A 16251-nucleotide genomic window follows, 5' to 3' on the forward strand; every position below is an offset into this window, starting at 1 on the left:
GAATATTCCAACTTCAGAGCAGTGTGAAATTTATTGTGGAGAAAGGACAGCCTTGTGGCTAAGGCACTCCACTGAGACGCAGGAGAGAGGGATTCAGTTCCTGGCTCTCCCACAGTCTTTCTATGTGACCTTAAGCATGTTACTTGGTCCAGTGTTTCCCAAACAGAGTGTCATGGGAAGGGTTCTAGATGGATTGCATGCCCAGTGCAGAGGGGAGGACCTGGGGTCAGGGGGATTGGAAAACCAGCCTGCCCAGCACTCAGCCCGCAATGGCAGGTTCTGTCCTGTGGGGCTGACTCCCAGCTCCAGACATTGCGACCAGGCACACAGGTTCGCAGCACCGCTCAGGTTGGGCCCAGCCACCACTTAGCACTGCGGTGCCATGTGCCAGGTCTCAGCGTCACTCATTCAAAGCTGGCCCAGCTGACCCTAGCAGGGAGCTGGGCCCAGCCCTGTGGGACAGGAACCACTGCTGCAAGTGAGTGGGGGCAGGCTCACTCTTCAACCTCCCCTCTGTACCGGGCGGGGTACTAGGGTTGCAGTGGGAGGGCACTGCTGAGGGTGGGGTCAGTGCCCCCTCAGTGGGATGAGGAGCAGGCAGAGGTGGAGAAGGATGCTGGCTGATGATTTTGGGCCAACCCCCATGAATTTGGACGTTGGGAGGATTGCAAAAAAGATAAATGCAGTTGTTGGTCACCTAAGGAAAAAGTTTGGGAACCATTGACTTAATCTCACTGTGTTTCAGTTCCCCTTCTGCTTACATATTTTATCACTTCTTCCCCTTTGTCTGTCATGTCTGTTTAGGTTGTAAGATGTTTGGGGCGGGGACTGTCTATTTGCATGCACAGCATCTGGCACATGGGTTCCTGATCTTGGCTGAGGCTTCTGTATTATAAATAATACATTTCAAATCCAACTTTCAAGCTTTTAGTACATTTTTGGCAAGACCGAAAATGCTGGTGAAATTCCACTGGTGTGCCATAATATGCATACACTTCAAAGTGTGTTTGAGATTTTACATATGTTTGCAGTCATCGTCTGTTATCCCATCAACGTCACTTTCATGCCAGACATTCGCAAAGTTATGATGAAAATTTGATAGAATGAACTCTCTTATTCTGATTTTTATTTCAAATGGGCCACACCTCACACCCCTGACTCTGAGTTAAGGACTTTCAGGTGGTTCTTACTCTTCAGATTTTTCTGAGCAGCAAAATAGCTGTGCAATTCTAGTTCATAAAACACACCTACATCAGTCTTCTGCTCCCACTCTTGGGAAATACATGATGCTTTGGAAAGACTCTGTTTCCAGGGACAATTCATTTCCTCAGTTAAAGGATCCCTGCAACTTGCTCAGTGGACAAGGCTGGTTTCTATACTTTCCCCATCTAGCACATCTTTATGTCATTAAGAAAACTAGCAGCAGATGCACAGACATATGGAGATCAGCTAACATCTGGAAAGGCAGCTGTGCTCTTCCTATTTCTGAAGCACAAGTAAAATCCTAAAGCAGGAGAGAGAAAAGAGGGATTAATGTTTTCTCATTCTACAAATTTATTTGAATTTGTAGAGCGCTGTGGGAGGGAGGGGGGAACAACTCTGGTCCTTCCTAATCAGAGAAAAAATCAGCAATGTAAAGGAAATCCCTCACCAGCTTTGACCTGTGTGTATTGATACCTGATATTACTGGAGATCAGCTTACCCAATCTGTGGATCTAGTAATGGGTGAGTACTTCATAATGAACTATTTATTAAATGAATTTTGCCTCTATTTCTGTTCACAAATAGTTTGTGGGTAAATTATTACATTTCTTAATTTATTCATGACATGAAATTATTTCTAAGAAGCTAATTTCTTTGGCAAATAATTCTTGGAGCCAGGTTCTGCTATTCTTTCTTACATTAAATAATAGCTTGGTGATCTCAGTGAGACATCTCATAGATTAAGGTACTACTCAGTGTGAGTAATAGCATCTAGCTCTTAGTCTGCAGATTGTCTGTGGTAAATTCATAGATTTAAAGGCCGGAAGGGACTATTAGATCATCTAGTCTGACCTCCTGTATATCACAGCCATAGAATTTCACCCAGCTACCCTTGTATTGAGACCAATACTTCTGTTTGGCTAATGCTTATCTTCCTGAAAGGCATCCAGTCTTGATCTGAAGCCATCAAGAGATGGAGAATTGGCTACTTCGCTTGGTAGTTTGTTCCAATGGTAAATCATCCTTGTTGTTCAAAAAAATTGTGCTTTATTTCACTGGAAACTTTTGAAGTCAATGTTGTGTTTGTTAGTTACCTAATTCCTGTGGTATTGTTTCTGTCCCCTGATTGGATATCTGATGGAACTAACCAACAATAGTGCAAATTTAAAATGGAATATTCAAATGCAGCATTGCAGTTTGTGACTCAAAATCCAAATTGTTGCCTGCCTAGTTATGCAATTCAGAATTGACTTTTGATTAATTTTTGAGCATTTACAATTGAAATGAGCTGGTGTGTGTGTGTGTGTGTGCGCACGCGCGCGCGCGTGTGTGTGCATGCACACACACTAACACAGCGTGTTTGCTGGAATATTCAAGGGAAATAACAAAAAGGAAGAAACAAAGCAGAAGTAAATTCATTGAAAATTCAAATAACTTTGAATGGAAACGTTTTGCCCAGCAATACAGGGAGCAGAAGGAGCAGTAATAGCTTTCGGTGGCACAACGCACAAGGAAGTCTGTGTGCAGTGCCGGCTCCAGCTTTTTTGCCACCCCAAGCGGTGAAAAAAAAAGAAAAAAGAACCACCCAATCGAGCTGCCGCCGAAGTGCCGCCGAGGAGCAAGACAGCGAGTGAAGGACCCGCCGCTGAATTGCCGCCGATCTGGATCGGGCCGATTGAGCTGCCGCTGAAGTGTCACCGCCCACCGCCGATCCGGACATGCTGCCCCGACAACGGATGCACTGCCGCCCCTTTCTATTGGCCGCCCCAGGCACCTGCTTCCTTCGCTGGTACCTGGAGCCAGCCCTGCTGTGTTGTAGTGGTTACATCAAAGGGCATGGAACCATGCGGATTCCAGGGTATAACTTTTCCAGGCTGGGCATTCCCCTTCAACCCCATTAGGTGTCCTGGAATGACCATAATATTGCATCACAGCCCTGAGTTTTACCATACCTGCACTGGAAGTCCTTCATCCAGAGCAACTCTGCCAATGCACCAACTGTGTCAGTGAATCAGAGACTGTTGCACAGCTACTGTCTCCCTTACCCACCAGCGGAGTGAGGAAGTCTGTGTGAATGACCGTATATAACTAAGCGTGTAAGTTAGATCCTTCCTTACAATCTTATATGTCACCTATGAACAGTCCACCACAGCCCTCAAGTGCTGCAGTTGATATGAACCCAATAGTTGTTAGCATAGGGCTTGAACTAACTGCTCTCTGGCCCAGAGGTCTGCCACTTGCAATTGCTAAGGTTAAAGGGTGTAGCTTGAAAAACTTTTTCTAAGGACCTGCCCTTTCCAGTGAGCAAATGGACAGAATGATGCTGCTTTTCAGAGCTGGTAGGGGTCAGTGGCTTTGTTGGTATGGTTTTCTTGATTTCTATTGTCCCCGTTCCCTTGTTTGTTTGAACGTTCCTCCTCCTTGTTTTGTTTGTGCTGAGCTTTCTACTAAGTCCCGCATGTAACATCCCCAGGAGCACCAACATCCAGCTGCACTATCTCCCTCCCTCCCTCCCTCCCTCCCTCTCTGCTCCTTGCTGCAAGAAATGAAAATAGATTACACCACTGTACAGTTCCGTATGTATTCATCTGTGCAGAGAGATTTCAGGTTCTTTTATTGGATGGCTTCATGGCTGCTACTGGCCAGGACTACCCAATAAGGATGGAGAGGAAAGATGGTATTGAAGGACTTGGACATAGAGTGGGAATTGCACCCACAACTTTCTGTTAGAGATTCATTGTGTGACTAGATCTCTCTGCTAGTTCTCAGACTAGTTCCCTATCTGTGAAATGGGGATAATATTTCCTTTTTCCCTATTTAGACTGTACATTTTTTGTGGCAGAGACTGTCTCTTACTATCAGAGGGGTAGCCGTGTTAGTCTGAATCTGTAAAAAGCAACAGAGGGTCCTGTGGCATCTTTAAGACTAACAGAAGTATTGGAGCATAAGCTTTCGTGGGTGAATGCCCACTTCATGAGGCATCTGATGAAGTGGGCATTCACCCACGAAAGCTTATGCTCCAATACTTCTGTTAGTCTTAAAGGTGCCACAGGACCCTCTGTTGCTGTCTCTTACTATGTATTTGCACAGTGCCTAGCAAAGTAAGGCCCCAACTTCTTAGTAATATTACAATAATATATTCCACACGCAAACCTGCACTCCTTTCCTTCACTTTTAGTTTCTTTCTACTGACTTCCTGCTCTTCAATTTTACTAAGGCAACATGACTTCACTACCGTACAAGCCTTCTTTTGACAGGCCTGTCTCATGTATGGGCACAACAGATTTCAGTAGGGTACCCCTCTCTTTATAACTAGGGGAGGAATGAATGACACAGGATATTCTTCCATGTTGGGAGGTGTCTGGGACTCTCTCAGGTGAAAAAGAGTGACTGATATAGTTTCCAGGTGAGTGAACATTTCTCCAGGTGCATTCTAGCTGCCTCACACCAGTGTGCTCTTTCCTGCTCAAAACATTTCACCTGGAACAGATAGATGTGAATACTTTATTTATATATATAAACAAAATCTCCAGAAATACCTCTCTATTTAAACTACAGATGGAAAAAGCCTTTAAATCTCCCCAAGTGATAGGCCCTACCATGTTATCACTAGCACACAGGAAAGGATTTGCCTCTCCAACCAGTTCTACACTGAAGTTGCTCTACACTGCACATCTTCTGATCATCTTCTTTGCAGTCAATAACACATCTCAGGGGTTCCATTGCAGAACATGCTTAGTGACCTATGAGGCCTAAGATGATAGAATGGGAAGGAACACCTGGGCTAGGAGACAGCTTTTCGCAAATGGGCTCTTCTTTGATGCATGATACACAAATTAAAGGTAATCTGAAACAATAGTAATTACTTAGATAACTAAAGAATTATATAGTTCATTTTAAACAACTTTAAAAATAGACTTTATCTTAAAACAGCATAGAAAGTTGCCTGCTTTTCTCATGCATTCCCATGGCAGATGCATTTCCTGTGTCCTAACCTACAAAATCAGACTTTCAATATGGCAGCTTCATTTTTGGATCTTATTTAAAATAATAATAATAATAATAATTAATAAAAAGAATAACAAACTTCTATGCCTGCCTCTAGCCAACAGAGCAAAAAAAAAGATAATTGTGTTTTTAACTCTTGGGAGCTGAGTCTAAGGTGGTGAGCATTGATATAAAAAGCTAGATCAACAGATTCTATTTGCTTTTGGTTTTTTTTAATTACTGTTTTAGGTTTTTTGTGTTTGTTTTTGCAGTTATTGTTTTCCTTCATAGGGGATGGAGACTTCATACCCCCAAAATGGGGGCTTTACTGCATGAAGGCCAGTTGCTACAGGTTTTTGTGTAGCACTTGTCATTGATGGAGTTACTTGTGTGAGTTAGTGCAGTTCCATGTAAGAGCTGTAGAAACTGGTCTTTAGTAATATGCTGCGTTTTCTTGTCTTTATGGTTCAATCCAAATGATCTTTTCTTTCTTTGCCTTATTTCTATCCCTCTTCCAGCAGTTTCTCTCCCCATTTCTCTCGATGATGGGTTAGTATTAAATCATTTTTAACCTGGGATTTTTGATAGAGAAGGCAAAATGGCAAGAACTAAAAAGAAGCTATGCCTGACCACACTCCATTGCAATGCCGGTCAGGCAAAGTTCAGGTCCTGGCCTGACAGCCAATTGCATGTGTTCTGCATTCACTTTCCAAACACCCTGTGGGACTGTAGAACATGCATCCTTCTGGGGTTAATGGAAGTGCTGGCCAACAAGTAAGGAAGGATGGGAATATTGCAAACAAGTCTGCTCATCTCTTATTAATACAGATCCAGTCACCATCAGCTTGGTGGATTTCATTACTTCCTTCACTGCCTGCTGAACATCCCTCATGGGCCAACACCACTCTACTCAGCAAGAGGCAGCCCTTCTGCGACCAGGTGTGGGGCAAGCTCAGCCACAGATGTACACGAGGTAGTTGCCCAGGGATGCAAAACATCTAGTGACTCTTGACTGAGCAATTCCAGGGCTGTGAGGTGCAGATATTTCACAGTTACCTTGAGGTGGCAATAATCCTGTAGTCAGGTCTGACTGATCAGGTGTTATTCTATTAATGGAATAACTCAACAAAAGGACTACAATGACTATTCCTCTAACAAAAAAATAATACTTCCAAACATCAAATATTATGGGTCTGTCTCAAAAACCCCAAAGGCAGGCATATTCAAAGATGACAGTGAGATAAAAACATTAAGCAGCATGTCCTGGATTTGAGTCTCACAGCAAAATTTCTGCTCATCTCTAATGTCAATACTATAGTGTACTAGTGGGGTGGGAATTGTGAGATGAACTACTAGACATACCTCAGAGGAGTGGCTAAAGCAAATTCTCTTGTGAACTTTTCCGATGTCTGCCCAATGGCCCTTCTGAAGAAGCTAGAGAATATCTTCAGTGAACTGCCCTGCCATCGTCTCAAGCAAATAGGTTCTATTATCCCAGGCTCTTTGTGAGCTATTACTGGGTGCATGATGGCTAATGCATTTGCCTGCATAGTCACTGCACTGCCAGTATCCAATTCATTTGCTTTATCAAGTGCTTGGGATTACCTGAAATTAAAAAGATGCTGATTTACAATGAAACTCTGTTCTAGGAAATAAAATAACCTCTCTCAGCTCATCCTCAGGATTGGCTGAGCTGCAGTCAGCACAGAACCCAAGGGGAGGAGGGCAAAGGTGTCTCTAAGCTACTTTTGTGCCCCTTTTCCCCAAATCCTAGGACTGACAGTCCTCATTGCAAGTTACAGCAGCCCTCCAGGCTGCTAGAATATGCACCCAGGAGCAACAGCTCCCAAGGAGCCATTATGGCTGTTGGTGACCCAGAGCTGCAGCAGCAGTGCTAAGGCTATGCCCTGGCACACCCCCTGCCCTGGGGTTGGTGGAGGGTTGGTGTAGAGACAGCTACACTCTGTGCCACCTGGAGATTCCATGATCCCAATAGCCAGTTAAGTCAGCTTTCCACATGTCTTGCACTACCAGAGCAGTAAGCAGACAGAACAAGGCCCAGGATATGGGCCTCTATTTATGGCCCTGTATACTGTGTGACAGCCAGAAACAGCAAAAAGCCACAACTTCAAGCAAATAATAAAACATGGAAGAACTCATCAGGCACCTGTGACCAGGTATGCCCTTTCCCATTAACAGGGCTGGCCCTAGATTTTGAAGGACTGCAAACTAATGCCTGGGGGACTCCATCCAGCTTCCACCCAAACCCTGACCAGCTCTGCCCACCTCTGTGTACTCTCTTTTGGCCACTGCTGGGCACATCTGTTTGTGAGGTTCTGGCAATCCATGCTACAGGTTCAAGGAGGCCAAGAGGTAGAGCCAAAGTACAACATTCCTAGTGGGGACTACAGGAGGGAAACTAGGGTAGTCCATTGTTACCATTGGGATCACATGGGGACATGGATGGACAATCAGAGATAATACTCTAGCTCAGGTGTGTGCATGGAATGTGGGGTGTCTTGAGGCTAAGCAGACATATATTTTGCATCAGCCACCCCTGTTCATCAGTGACTTTAGAAGTAGTCCTGATTTATCTTCCGCTGTTAGCACTAAGGAAACCTCCTTGAGAAACATGTAGAGAGTTACAGCTTTAGGACAATGGCAGTAGGAAAGCTGCTTTATCTAACCAAACTCTAATGCTAACGTGCTGCCTGGAATTTTATCTCCTTGGATAATCCAACAAGGATTTAGGCAGAACCGTTACTGCTCCACTGAGTTAGAGGGGGAGAACAGAGAGGCATGGAAGGTTGTCACAACTTTGGACCAGTTCTACTCAAGTTGATTTATGATGTTGCACGCATCCTCCTCATGTAACAGCAAAAAACACTGTGTTCTAATGGAGAATCACCTCCAAGGGGAGCATGTGGTGTTTCTCCTTCTGGCCTCCTTTGGGTTTATGACTGGGAAAACAGTTCTGTTTCTGTTGGGTACTCCCTACTGTGGCAGTTGTCAAAGTGCTCACTGGCTCACCATAGCCCCTCTGAGAGAGTGAGCTTGTGGTAACCTCGCATGGCCATAAATTTCCACCCTAGAGACTTTTCTACTCCAGTAGAGGCTATCACAAATAAGGGCTGATTTTGGCACTTCATGTTTTTTTTCTTATTATTTAATTTTTAGTGAAGTGAACAACTGAGACTATTCAGAGTGTAAAAGATCTTCCTGCTTTTCAGTGTGTGTCTTGGGGAAGGACACGACAGCACTGCCAAAAGAGACTTTATAAAATGCATTGGTTTCAAGCACATTATCAAACTGAGATTAAAAATAACATAACATTTCTCTATATTAGTTGGTATGAGAGGAAACTTCAGAAACCAGTCTGCTCTTGGATAATGTCTATCTATTACAGCTATCTATAAAATATTTCCTTCTTGTTTCACCATATCGGAGAGATAGGGTCTGATCCAGAACCCACTGAGGTCAAAAGAATGACTCCCATTGGGTCAATGTCCATGGGGTTTTATAATCCAAAGCCTATTGAAGTGAATGGGAAAAACTACCACTGAGTCTTGATCCCATTTGGATTAGATTCTTATTTTGCAGCCCTGAAGACTGGAAACAGTATTATGTTCTCCCTGCAATAAACATACATTGGCATAGTGCTCACCGCTGTCAGTCATATGGTTTTGTATGATTTCTTATCTGAAGGAAAGGGAAATAAATGTATAAGATTCACAATGGTAGTAAAAGAATGATTTTTGTATTTGTGTGATTTGCTCAATACTTATTGTGTGTTCAAGTCACTACTGGGATGCAAACAAGGCAAGCAGCAGTCTGGACTTGAAAGAGAAACAAAGTATCTGTCAGTTCGGGCCAGTTCTTAAGTGAACCAAAATGGAATTTTGGAAAAGGGAAAAAAATACTTATCACAATACTAATTAAATACAGGACACTCCAGCGTGGCTACTTTAGAAATAAGAAAACAGTCTTTAAGAAAACTTTTTGAATATAAAAGTCTATGACTAAAAGAGAAACTATTGCAAGCTTAACTCTCAGTGGTATATTTAAATATCTAAGCAACGGTGACCCACCATGAGTTACAAGTTGGCAGTGCGGTTACCAAGTAGGCTAATGCAGAAGCAGCCTTCATCAAAGTTTGTGGGATAGTTCTCAGAGGGAAGTAGTGGCAATTCCATCTCTTGTGTCTTTTTAGAAGTAGATGAGATAAAGCACTAGGAAATGTTCTGTATGAAACAGTCTTGTGCGGGATGAACTGGGTGACCAAATAAAGCACTTCCATCTCTAATATCTAAGACCTTGCACGCGCACACCCACACCGATACCCTAGGACATGAGAGCCTGCATTTGGTGAGAAGGGGAATGTTGGCCAAGATACACTGTTGGAAAAGTGATCTGGGAATCTCTTATGTTGGTCTGTCATACCCCCTACCCCTTTGTCTGTCTTGTCTATTTAAATTGTAGGTTTTTCAGGATAGGGACTATCTCTTATTATGTTTTGCATAGGGCCTAGCACAATGGGGCCCAGATCTTGGCTGTAGTCTCTAGGCACTATAATATAAATTGGGAAGGAGGGGGGAGTCAATAAGAATGTCTCCATTGACTAAATGATTCTTGGATCAGGCATTCTATGACAGCATTGATCAGAAATCCCCTTCCTTCAGACCGTCACAATTTTTGTGGATGATGTGAATCAGCTGCATTATCATCATAAAATTATACAGATTACTATGATGTAAATACCTAGTAATACTACAGGAAACTCCTTTGGGGCAAAAACTGGAAAAGATATGATAAGTCAGACAAATTGTCCTGTGCTATTCTTTGATATTGCACAGGTAATTCATGCCAAAGCTGTAAGTGTAGGAGGAAGTCAAGTCAGCAGAAAAGTTTTTAGATGAGTTTATAATAATTAAATTCAGACTTCCTTGTGACTGGCTGGCTGCAAATCTTTCCCCATCTTGATTTTTGTGCTAAATTTACAAGCTCATAAACACTGAGTAAATAAAATCAGAAATCGCTTTCTGCAAATGTATACACAAGCCCTGGAGGAAATGTAAATCACTGGGGTTAAGAGAATTTAAAGTAAGTGTGTGTGTGTGTGTGTGTGTGTGTGTGTGTGTGTTGGAAGATGAGGGTGGTTAGGGATTGAATTAAAATGCTGAGCAAGAAAAAATAAAAATGCAAAAAAGGAACACAAAGTTTATGAAGATAGAAAAAAGTTTCTAAGAACTGTAGCAAATGTTGAATATCTGTATTTGGGGCCAGGTGAACAGTTCAGAGGGTTAATGCAAACCTGGCCCATATAGAGGGGTTTGTATTCTCTAAATACATTTGCAAACAAGGGGCTTGTATGTATCATGTTCAGGCCTTGGCCCTGTCAAATCTCACAGCCTACTAAGCAATGTCATCCTGGTCAGTTATTGGATAGGAAAACATCAGGAAGTGCAGCTAGTAATTCAGTAACAGGCACTTTTCTAAGGGTGTGTCTACACTTCAAACTGGGGGTGATAATTCCAGCTTGAGGAGATATACCCATGCTAGCTCTGATCAAGCTAGCATGCTTAAAGATAGAATGTAGCCACCATGACACAGGTGGGAGGGGCTAGCCTCAGGGCAGCTAGTTCCTCCTGCTGCCCCCACCCCTGCAGCTACACTCTATTTTTAGAGTGCTCGCTGGATCAGAGCTAGGGTGGGTATGTCTCCCCAAGCTGAGAATTACACCCCCAGTTCAAAGTGTAGACATACCTTAGGTCAGCACTGTGCAATTTCCTAACATCGAGAGGGCCTTGCTCATGGAATTGATGTCTTCTGGATGAGTTTTAAAATAAAGGTATTTTTCATTCTTAGCTAGATTCCAATGTAATAATCTGCCCACCTAAATTCTCCCTGTGCACTTTCAGCTGCCAATATCGTCCTTCATTTCCTTTATCAAAAGCTGTTGTACAGTGTCAATGTTAAATAGCTGTTGCATTTCTTTGGGGGATAAGTGATGTCTATAGATTCATAATTTGTATAGTGTCTGGGAGATAATTATAGATATAAGGCACTATTACAGAGACATGGAAGTGATTCTATTGATCAGTGGTCTCCAAACATTTTCGATCGCGCACCCCCTGCTCCCGGCTGAACTGACGAAGCAAAAAAAAAAGCCGCTCGGACTCCCGGCCAAACTGCCGAGGGAGGGGAAAAAAAATAAAGCGGCGCTGCTCCGGCAGCGCTCCTCCTGCCGCGCACCCCGAAGGATCCTCTTGCGCACCCCACTTTGGAGACCACTGCTATAGATATCGATCTGTCCAGAATTTCAATCTATTTTCTATCCTCCTCTAACTTTGAATTGCAGATAGTGATTCATCTGAAAATATATATGGTTATAACAGACTAGGAGAAGATTTTGTTTTCCCCTGGAAACTTGGAAACTAAAAGATAAAACATCCATCCATCCATTCATTCAAATAAAAATAGCTGTGTTTTTAAGTATTAGGGTATGTCTTCACCCAGCCGCTAGTTCGGCGGCTGGCAATCGAAGTTCTGGGTTCGACTTATCGCGTCTTGTCTGGACGCGATAAGTCGAACCAGGAAGCGCTCGCCGTCGACTGCGGTACTCCAGCTAGACGAGAGGAGTACCGCGGAGTCGACGGGGGAGCCTGCCTGCCGCGTGTGGACCGAGGTAAGTTCGAACTAAGGTACTTCGAACTTCAGCTACATTATTCACGTAGCTGAAGTTGCGTACCTTAGTTCGATTTGGAGGTTTAGTGTAGACCAAGCCTTACAGCAATGTCTTAAGATTCTCCGGTCACCTGTTCCACAACATAGGGAAAACTTAAGAATACAAAATTTCACACCTGTATAGATGTTTCTATGCATGGGGCAGTTTCCTTGGAAAGGATGCTTAAAAAGTTATAAATGAATCTTCATTATTTTGACTGGATCTCTGCCAGCTGCTCGGCCATTAACATTTTAATGACCCAGTGATTAAAGTTTTAATTACTAAGCAGACTTATCCATGGATAAGTTCATATTAGATATATCTAGGCTTGGAAGAATTCAATTTTTATTTTTTTATAATGTTGACAGATAATATCGATGTTTATTTTTAAACATTTATTTTAAAAGTAATATATTGATTTAATGTTCACAATTGTGAGAAATTATAGGTTTTAAGCATTTTTATTTTTTTTTCTTGATTTTACATCTTTACATTTGCGGGACTTTACCACCAGGGAGCGGAGGGGTCAGACAACAGGGGGAATCAGAAAATAATACATGACAGAAATGGAGATTCAAAAAGTTAAAGCTTTGTAACGTTTAAAACACAAATTGTTAAGATCATCTGTCAAAATATACAATGTAAATATCCTGAAATCAAACTGGAATAAGTTCTCAAAGCAGCATTTTTCTAACTTTGTCTGTCTGTACATTTTGATTGCTGTTGATGGAAATATTTTTGTCAGTTGTGTGTGTACAGTGACATCAACACTTCCCAATATAGGGGGAGGGATAGCTCAGTGGTTTGAGCATTGGCCTGCTAAACCCAGGGTTGTGAGTTCAATCTTTGAGGGGGCCATTTGGAGATTTAGTTGGGGTTGGTCCTGCTTTGAGCAGGGGGCTGGACTAGATGACCTCCTGAGGTCCCTTCCAACCCTGATATTCTATGATTCTATGAATAGCAATCCAGTCCTTTCAAGCCTGGATATATCAAAAACATGACTCTCTGGCCTGCAGAGGAGTGAGTGCTGACCACACTGTTTATCAGCACCCCAACAGACTCAGCTGTAGCCTGCAAGGAAACTGTGTGACCCACCCTTACAGTTATCATAGGTGGAGTCTGAGCAATACAACAAGGGTTGAGTGACTTCCTGACTATATGTGGCTCCTAACAGGGTGACATGTCCTTTCCCTGTGACAGTATTAGATTCCCAAACTGAGGCTCCTTTCTGGTCCTGAATCAGAGAGAAAATGTCTAGGTCATATTATTTTTATTTGTATTGTGGTAGTGCTTAGGAGCTCCAGTCTTGGACTCTGGACCCCATTGTGGTAGGCACCGTACAGACACAGAACAACAAGATGGCCTCTACCCCAACGAGCTTATACTCTAAATAAAAGCTTACAACCCAAGTAGTCAATTTCCTTGCCCAGTGCAAGATTGTTCCCTATAATATATTTTCTGCAATAGACTGTGCATTGGTTAAAGCTGATACTGAAATGTCCTTGGCTCCCTTAGTGCGTGCCACTCATTTAAATCTCTCTTCTTGTTGATTTTTTTTCCAGCCATGCTTTTCCCAGATGCTCAGCGGCTTAAGAGATGGTCGTCATCTGCCCCCGTGAGCCCGGTGCTGCAGAACTCGCTGGATGATGTGAACATGCTTTTTGAGGTTCAGTATGTCAGGGCAATGGGCACCCTTCAGTCTCTATACCGGAATAGTGTCATTGTTTCCCATTCATCACAGCCTCCCCATTTCACCCTATCTCTGAGCTCTGCCCCAGCCTCAAACCTGAATTGCTGACCACTGTGCTGTCCCTTACGGTTAGTAGCCCACTGTTGGTACCAAACAGAGAGGGATTGGAGATGTATATACTTTTAAAAGTATAAAATATCTCTATTTCAGATTCTAGGTACATGTACATTCAACAAAATAAAATATACCTAAATTTGAGAAACCCTCAATTCAAAGTGAACTCCTGATTTAAAACAAACAAACAAAACTTTCCAAGAAATTATGTCCCCTCAGCCCACGGGTAAACCTGACATTGGCACCTGGAGTTCAATAGATGTGACTTCTGTCGGACCAACAGGGAAGGCAAGATCCAGAACCAATGCCCCCACTGAACATACCCCATTCTCTGCCCCCTAACCGGTAACCATATAGTGCCATTTTGATTCCTTGATCCAAAGCATCAGTGCCAAATGAATCAATGCTTAGCAGCACAGCACCATGCCTGGCAGTGCCAAGGAATCAAAAGGAAAAACAAACCTCCCAGGACAGCATGACTATTTCATCTGTACAGAGCAGGCTCAAATCCTCTGTTCAGTACACATTTGAAAATGATTCTGGTGCTTTGACCCTAGTATAGATTACAAAGCCACTGCATGATCTGCCACAGTTCATCATGACTAGAAAAGATCCTGAACTATAAAAGGAAAGGTATCATAGGCCAGTATTAATGTGTGTTGGTAACGCAGTGTAGTGGGCCCAGAACTGGAAGGGCAGGAATTAAGGTGCAGTGGTGGAATTTTTAGAGGGCAACTTGAACAGTGTCTTTTTACTCTACCCTGGCTTAGTTCTTTGCTTGCATTTTACCAAAGAAAAGAAATAAGAACAAGCTCTAAATTAATGTTTACTCTATATATAGACTCTCAGAGGATAAATAGCTTTCTGTGTTCTGATTTTGTACCAGTTTCTTTTAGCTGAGATTGAAATTGACAGAAGTCTGAGGATCTCCATAAAAGACGAGGAGCTGGCTTCGCTGAGGAAGGCCAAAGAATTTGACACTGTCTGCAATGACATTATCCCCAAGAGCATCACAGAGATTCGTCGGCTGAGTGCCAGGCTGTCTGACTACCCGAGGGTCCTAAAGAAAGAAGATTTTGAAAGGACAGTGTTGACCATGGTCTACACAGCCTACAGGGCAGCTCGATCTCGGATGCACCAGAAAGACTCTTGGGCTGAATCCTTCATCAGTCTCTACAAGGCCCTGAAGCAGGACTTGATGTTCTCATACAGCAAAAAGCCATTGCATTGAAGGAGTTTATACACCAAGAATGCAACAAGCTCTGCTGAGAAGGGGACACATAGCACGTCCACCACTTTATTCTGTAAACAATTTAAGTCTGCGCGTAGATAAGGATTCTTTATTCTCTAGCTCCCCCTAGTGGGATCCTGTTATAGAAACACGTTAAACAGGAAAAACATCTTGTCTGCTTCAGTCCCTGGCATCCATTCTCATGTGGGCAAAGAAGAATGTTTTATTACTGAGGTAGAAGGGAATATTTATATTATATATACATATTTAAAGTTATTCCCAAAGGATGAAGGAAGGGCACGTTCATCTGACAAGTTTGGGGGGAAGTTTTAGAAACCCGTTTCCTGTTTTGGAAAGTAGTAAATATTTTGAAGTTGCATTAAACAAGTCCATCCCTGGTGTAATATCAACAAAGTTAATGGCTTTATGTCTGGGATGATTTGGGCTTGATCTGTCTTGGGGGTGAAGGGAAGTATGCTCTGGTAACTAGTTTGCAAAGCAAACTCAGAAGGAGAATGTGCTGGGAAATGCTACCTTCCTGGCTAGAAAAAAAGATAGTAGTTTTTCTGCCACCTAATGGGATGTAAAGAGAGAGAGAGAGATACAGGCCCACTATAAAATGAAGAAGAGTCATGGCAATTAGAGCTTGGAGGCTATGGCAAGAGTAAAATCATCAATATTCTTATAAATCAAACTGGCTGACTCGCTTCCCAAGTATTGGCAACCTATTTTAATCTCTTGTTCACATACATTGGGTTGAGCCAGTTTTTATTCACAAGAATGTTTGTTTGTGGAAGGACACATAGTTATTTGTGTGTGCATTCTCCCCAGAAGAGCTCTCACAGCCAGTCTATAAAGGTCCTTCCATTATTTGCACATGGCTCTGAGCCTGCAACTCTCTGTCCATGTGGAGTCAACTGCAGGATCAGAGCCTACATTAATTCAACAATTACACATTTTTCAGCTTGTCCCTATAACTCAAAGTCGCTGAACCAGTCTCCTGGTTCAGAACATCCCTGAACTTTGTGAAGGGTGTAAAAAATCAACACTTTTTTATGGATAATTCATGGACAGACGAAAGGTATTCATCAGATAAATTATTTGCAATGAACAGTTCAACCTGTTCTAGTGACAATGTCCTAAGATTTAAAACAGGTTATACTAATACTGTTTATCTACCTATGTCTGATATTTTTAGCATGTCTCACTATAGTATCTGAGCACTTCTGAAAAGCTGTTTCCCCTTTAATATTTGCACCTGTGCTCTCTCTCACTGACTCTCACACACTACACTCAGTCTTT

At 42.6% G+C, this 16251-nt stretch overlaps 1 protein-coding gene across 1 annotated transcript in view; it reads left to right on the forward strand.

Annotated features, from left to right (window-relative positions):
* FAM180A (family with sequence similarity 180 member A) overlaps positions 1 to 14949 on the forward strand; it is a 38015-nt gene extending 23066 nt beyond the window's left edge. Inside the window, exons 2-3 of the mRNA XM_065399554.1 lie at positions 13477 to 13580; positions 14605 to 14949. Coding sequence (XP_065255626.1) covers positions 13477 to 13580; positions 14605 to 14949 — 449 coding nt within the window. The remainder of the gene's footprint in view (positions 1 to 13476; positions 13581 to 14604) is intronic.
* The last annotated feature ends 1302 nt before the right edge of the window (positions 14950 to 16251 follow it).

The sequence above is a fragment of the Emys orbicularis genome, chromosome 1 (genome assembly GCF_028017835.1).
Source record: "Emys orbicularis isolate rEmyOrb1 chromosome 1, rEmyOrb1.hap1, whole genome shotgun sequence".
Taxonomy (NCBI): Eukaryota; Metazoa; Chordata; order Testudines; family Emydidae; genus Emys; species Emys orbicularis.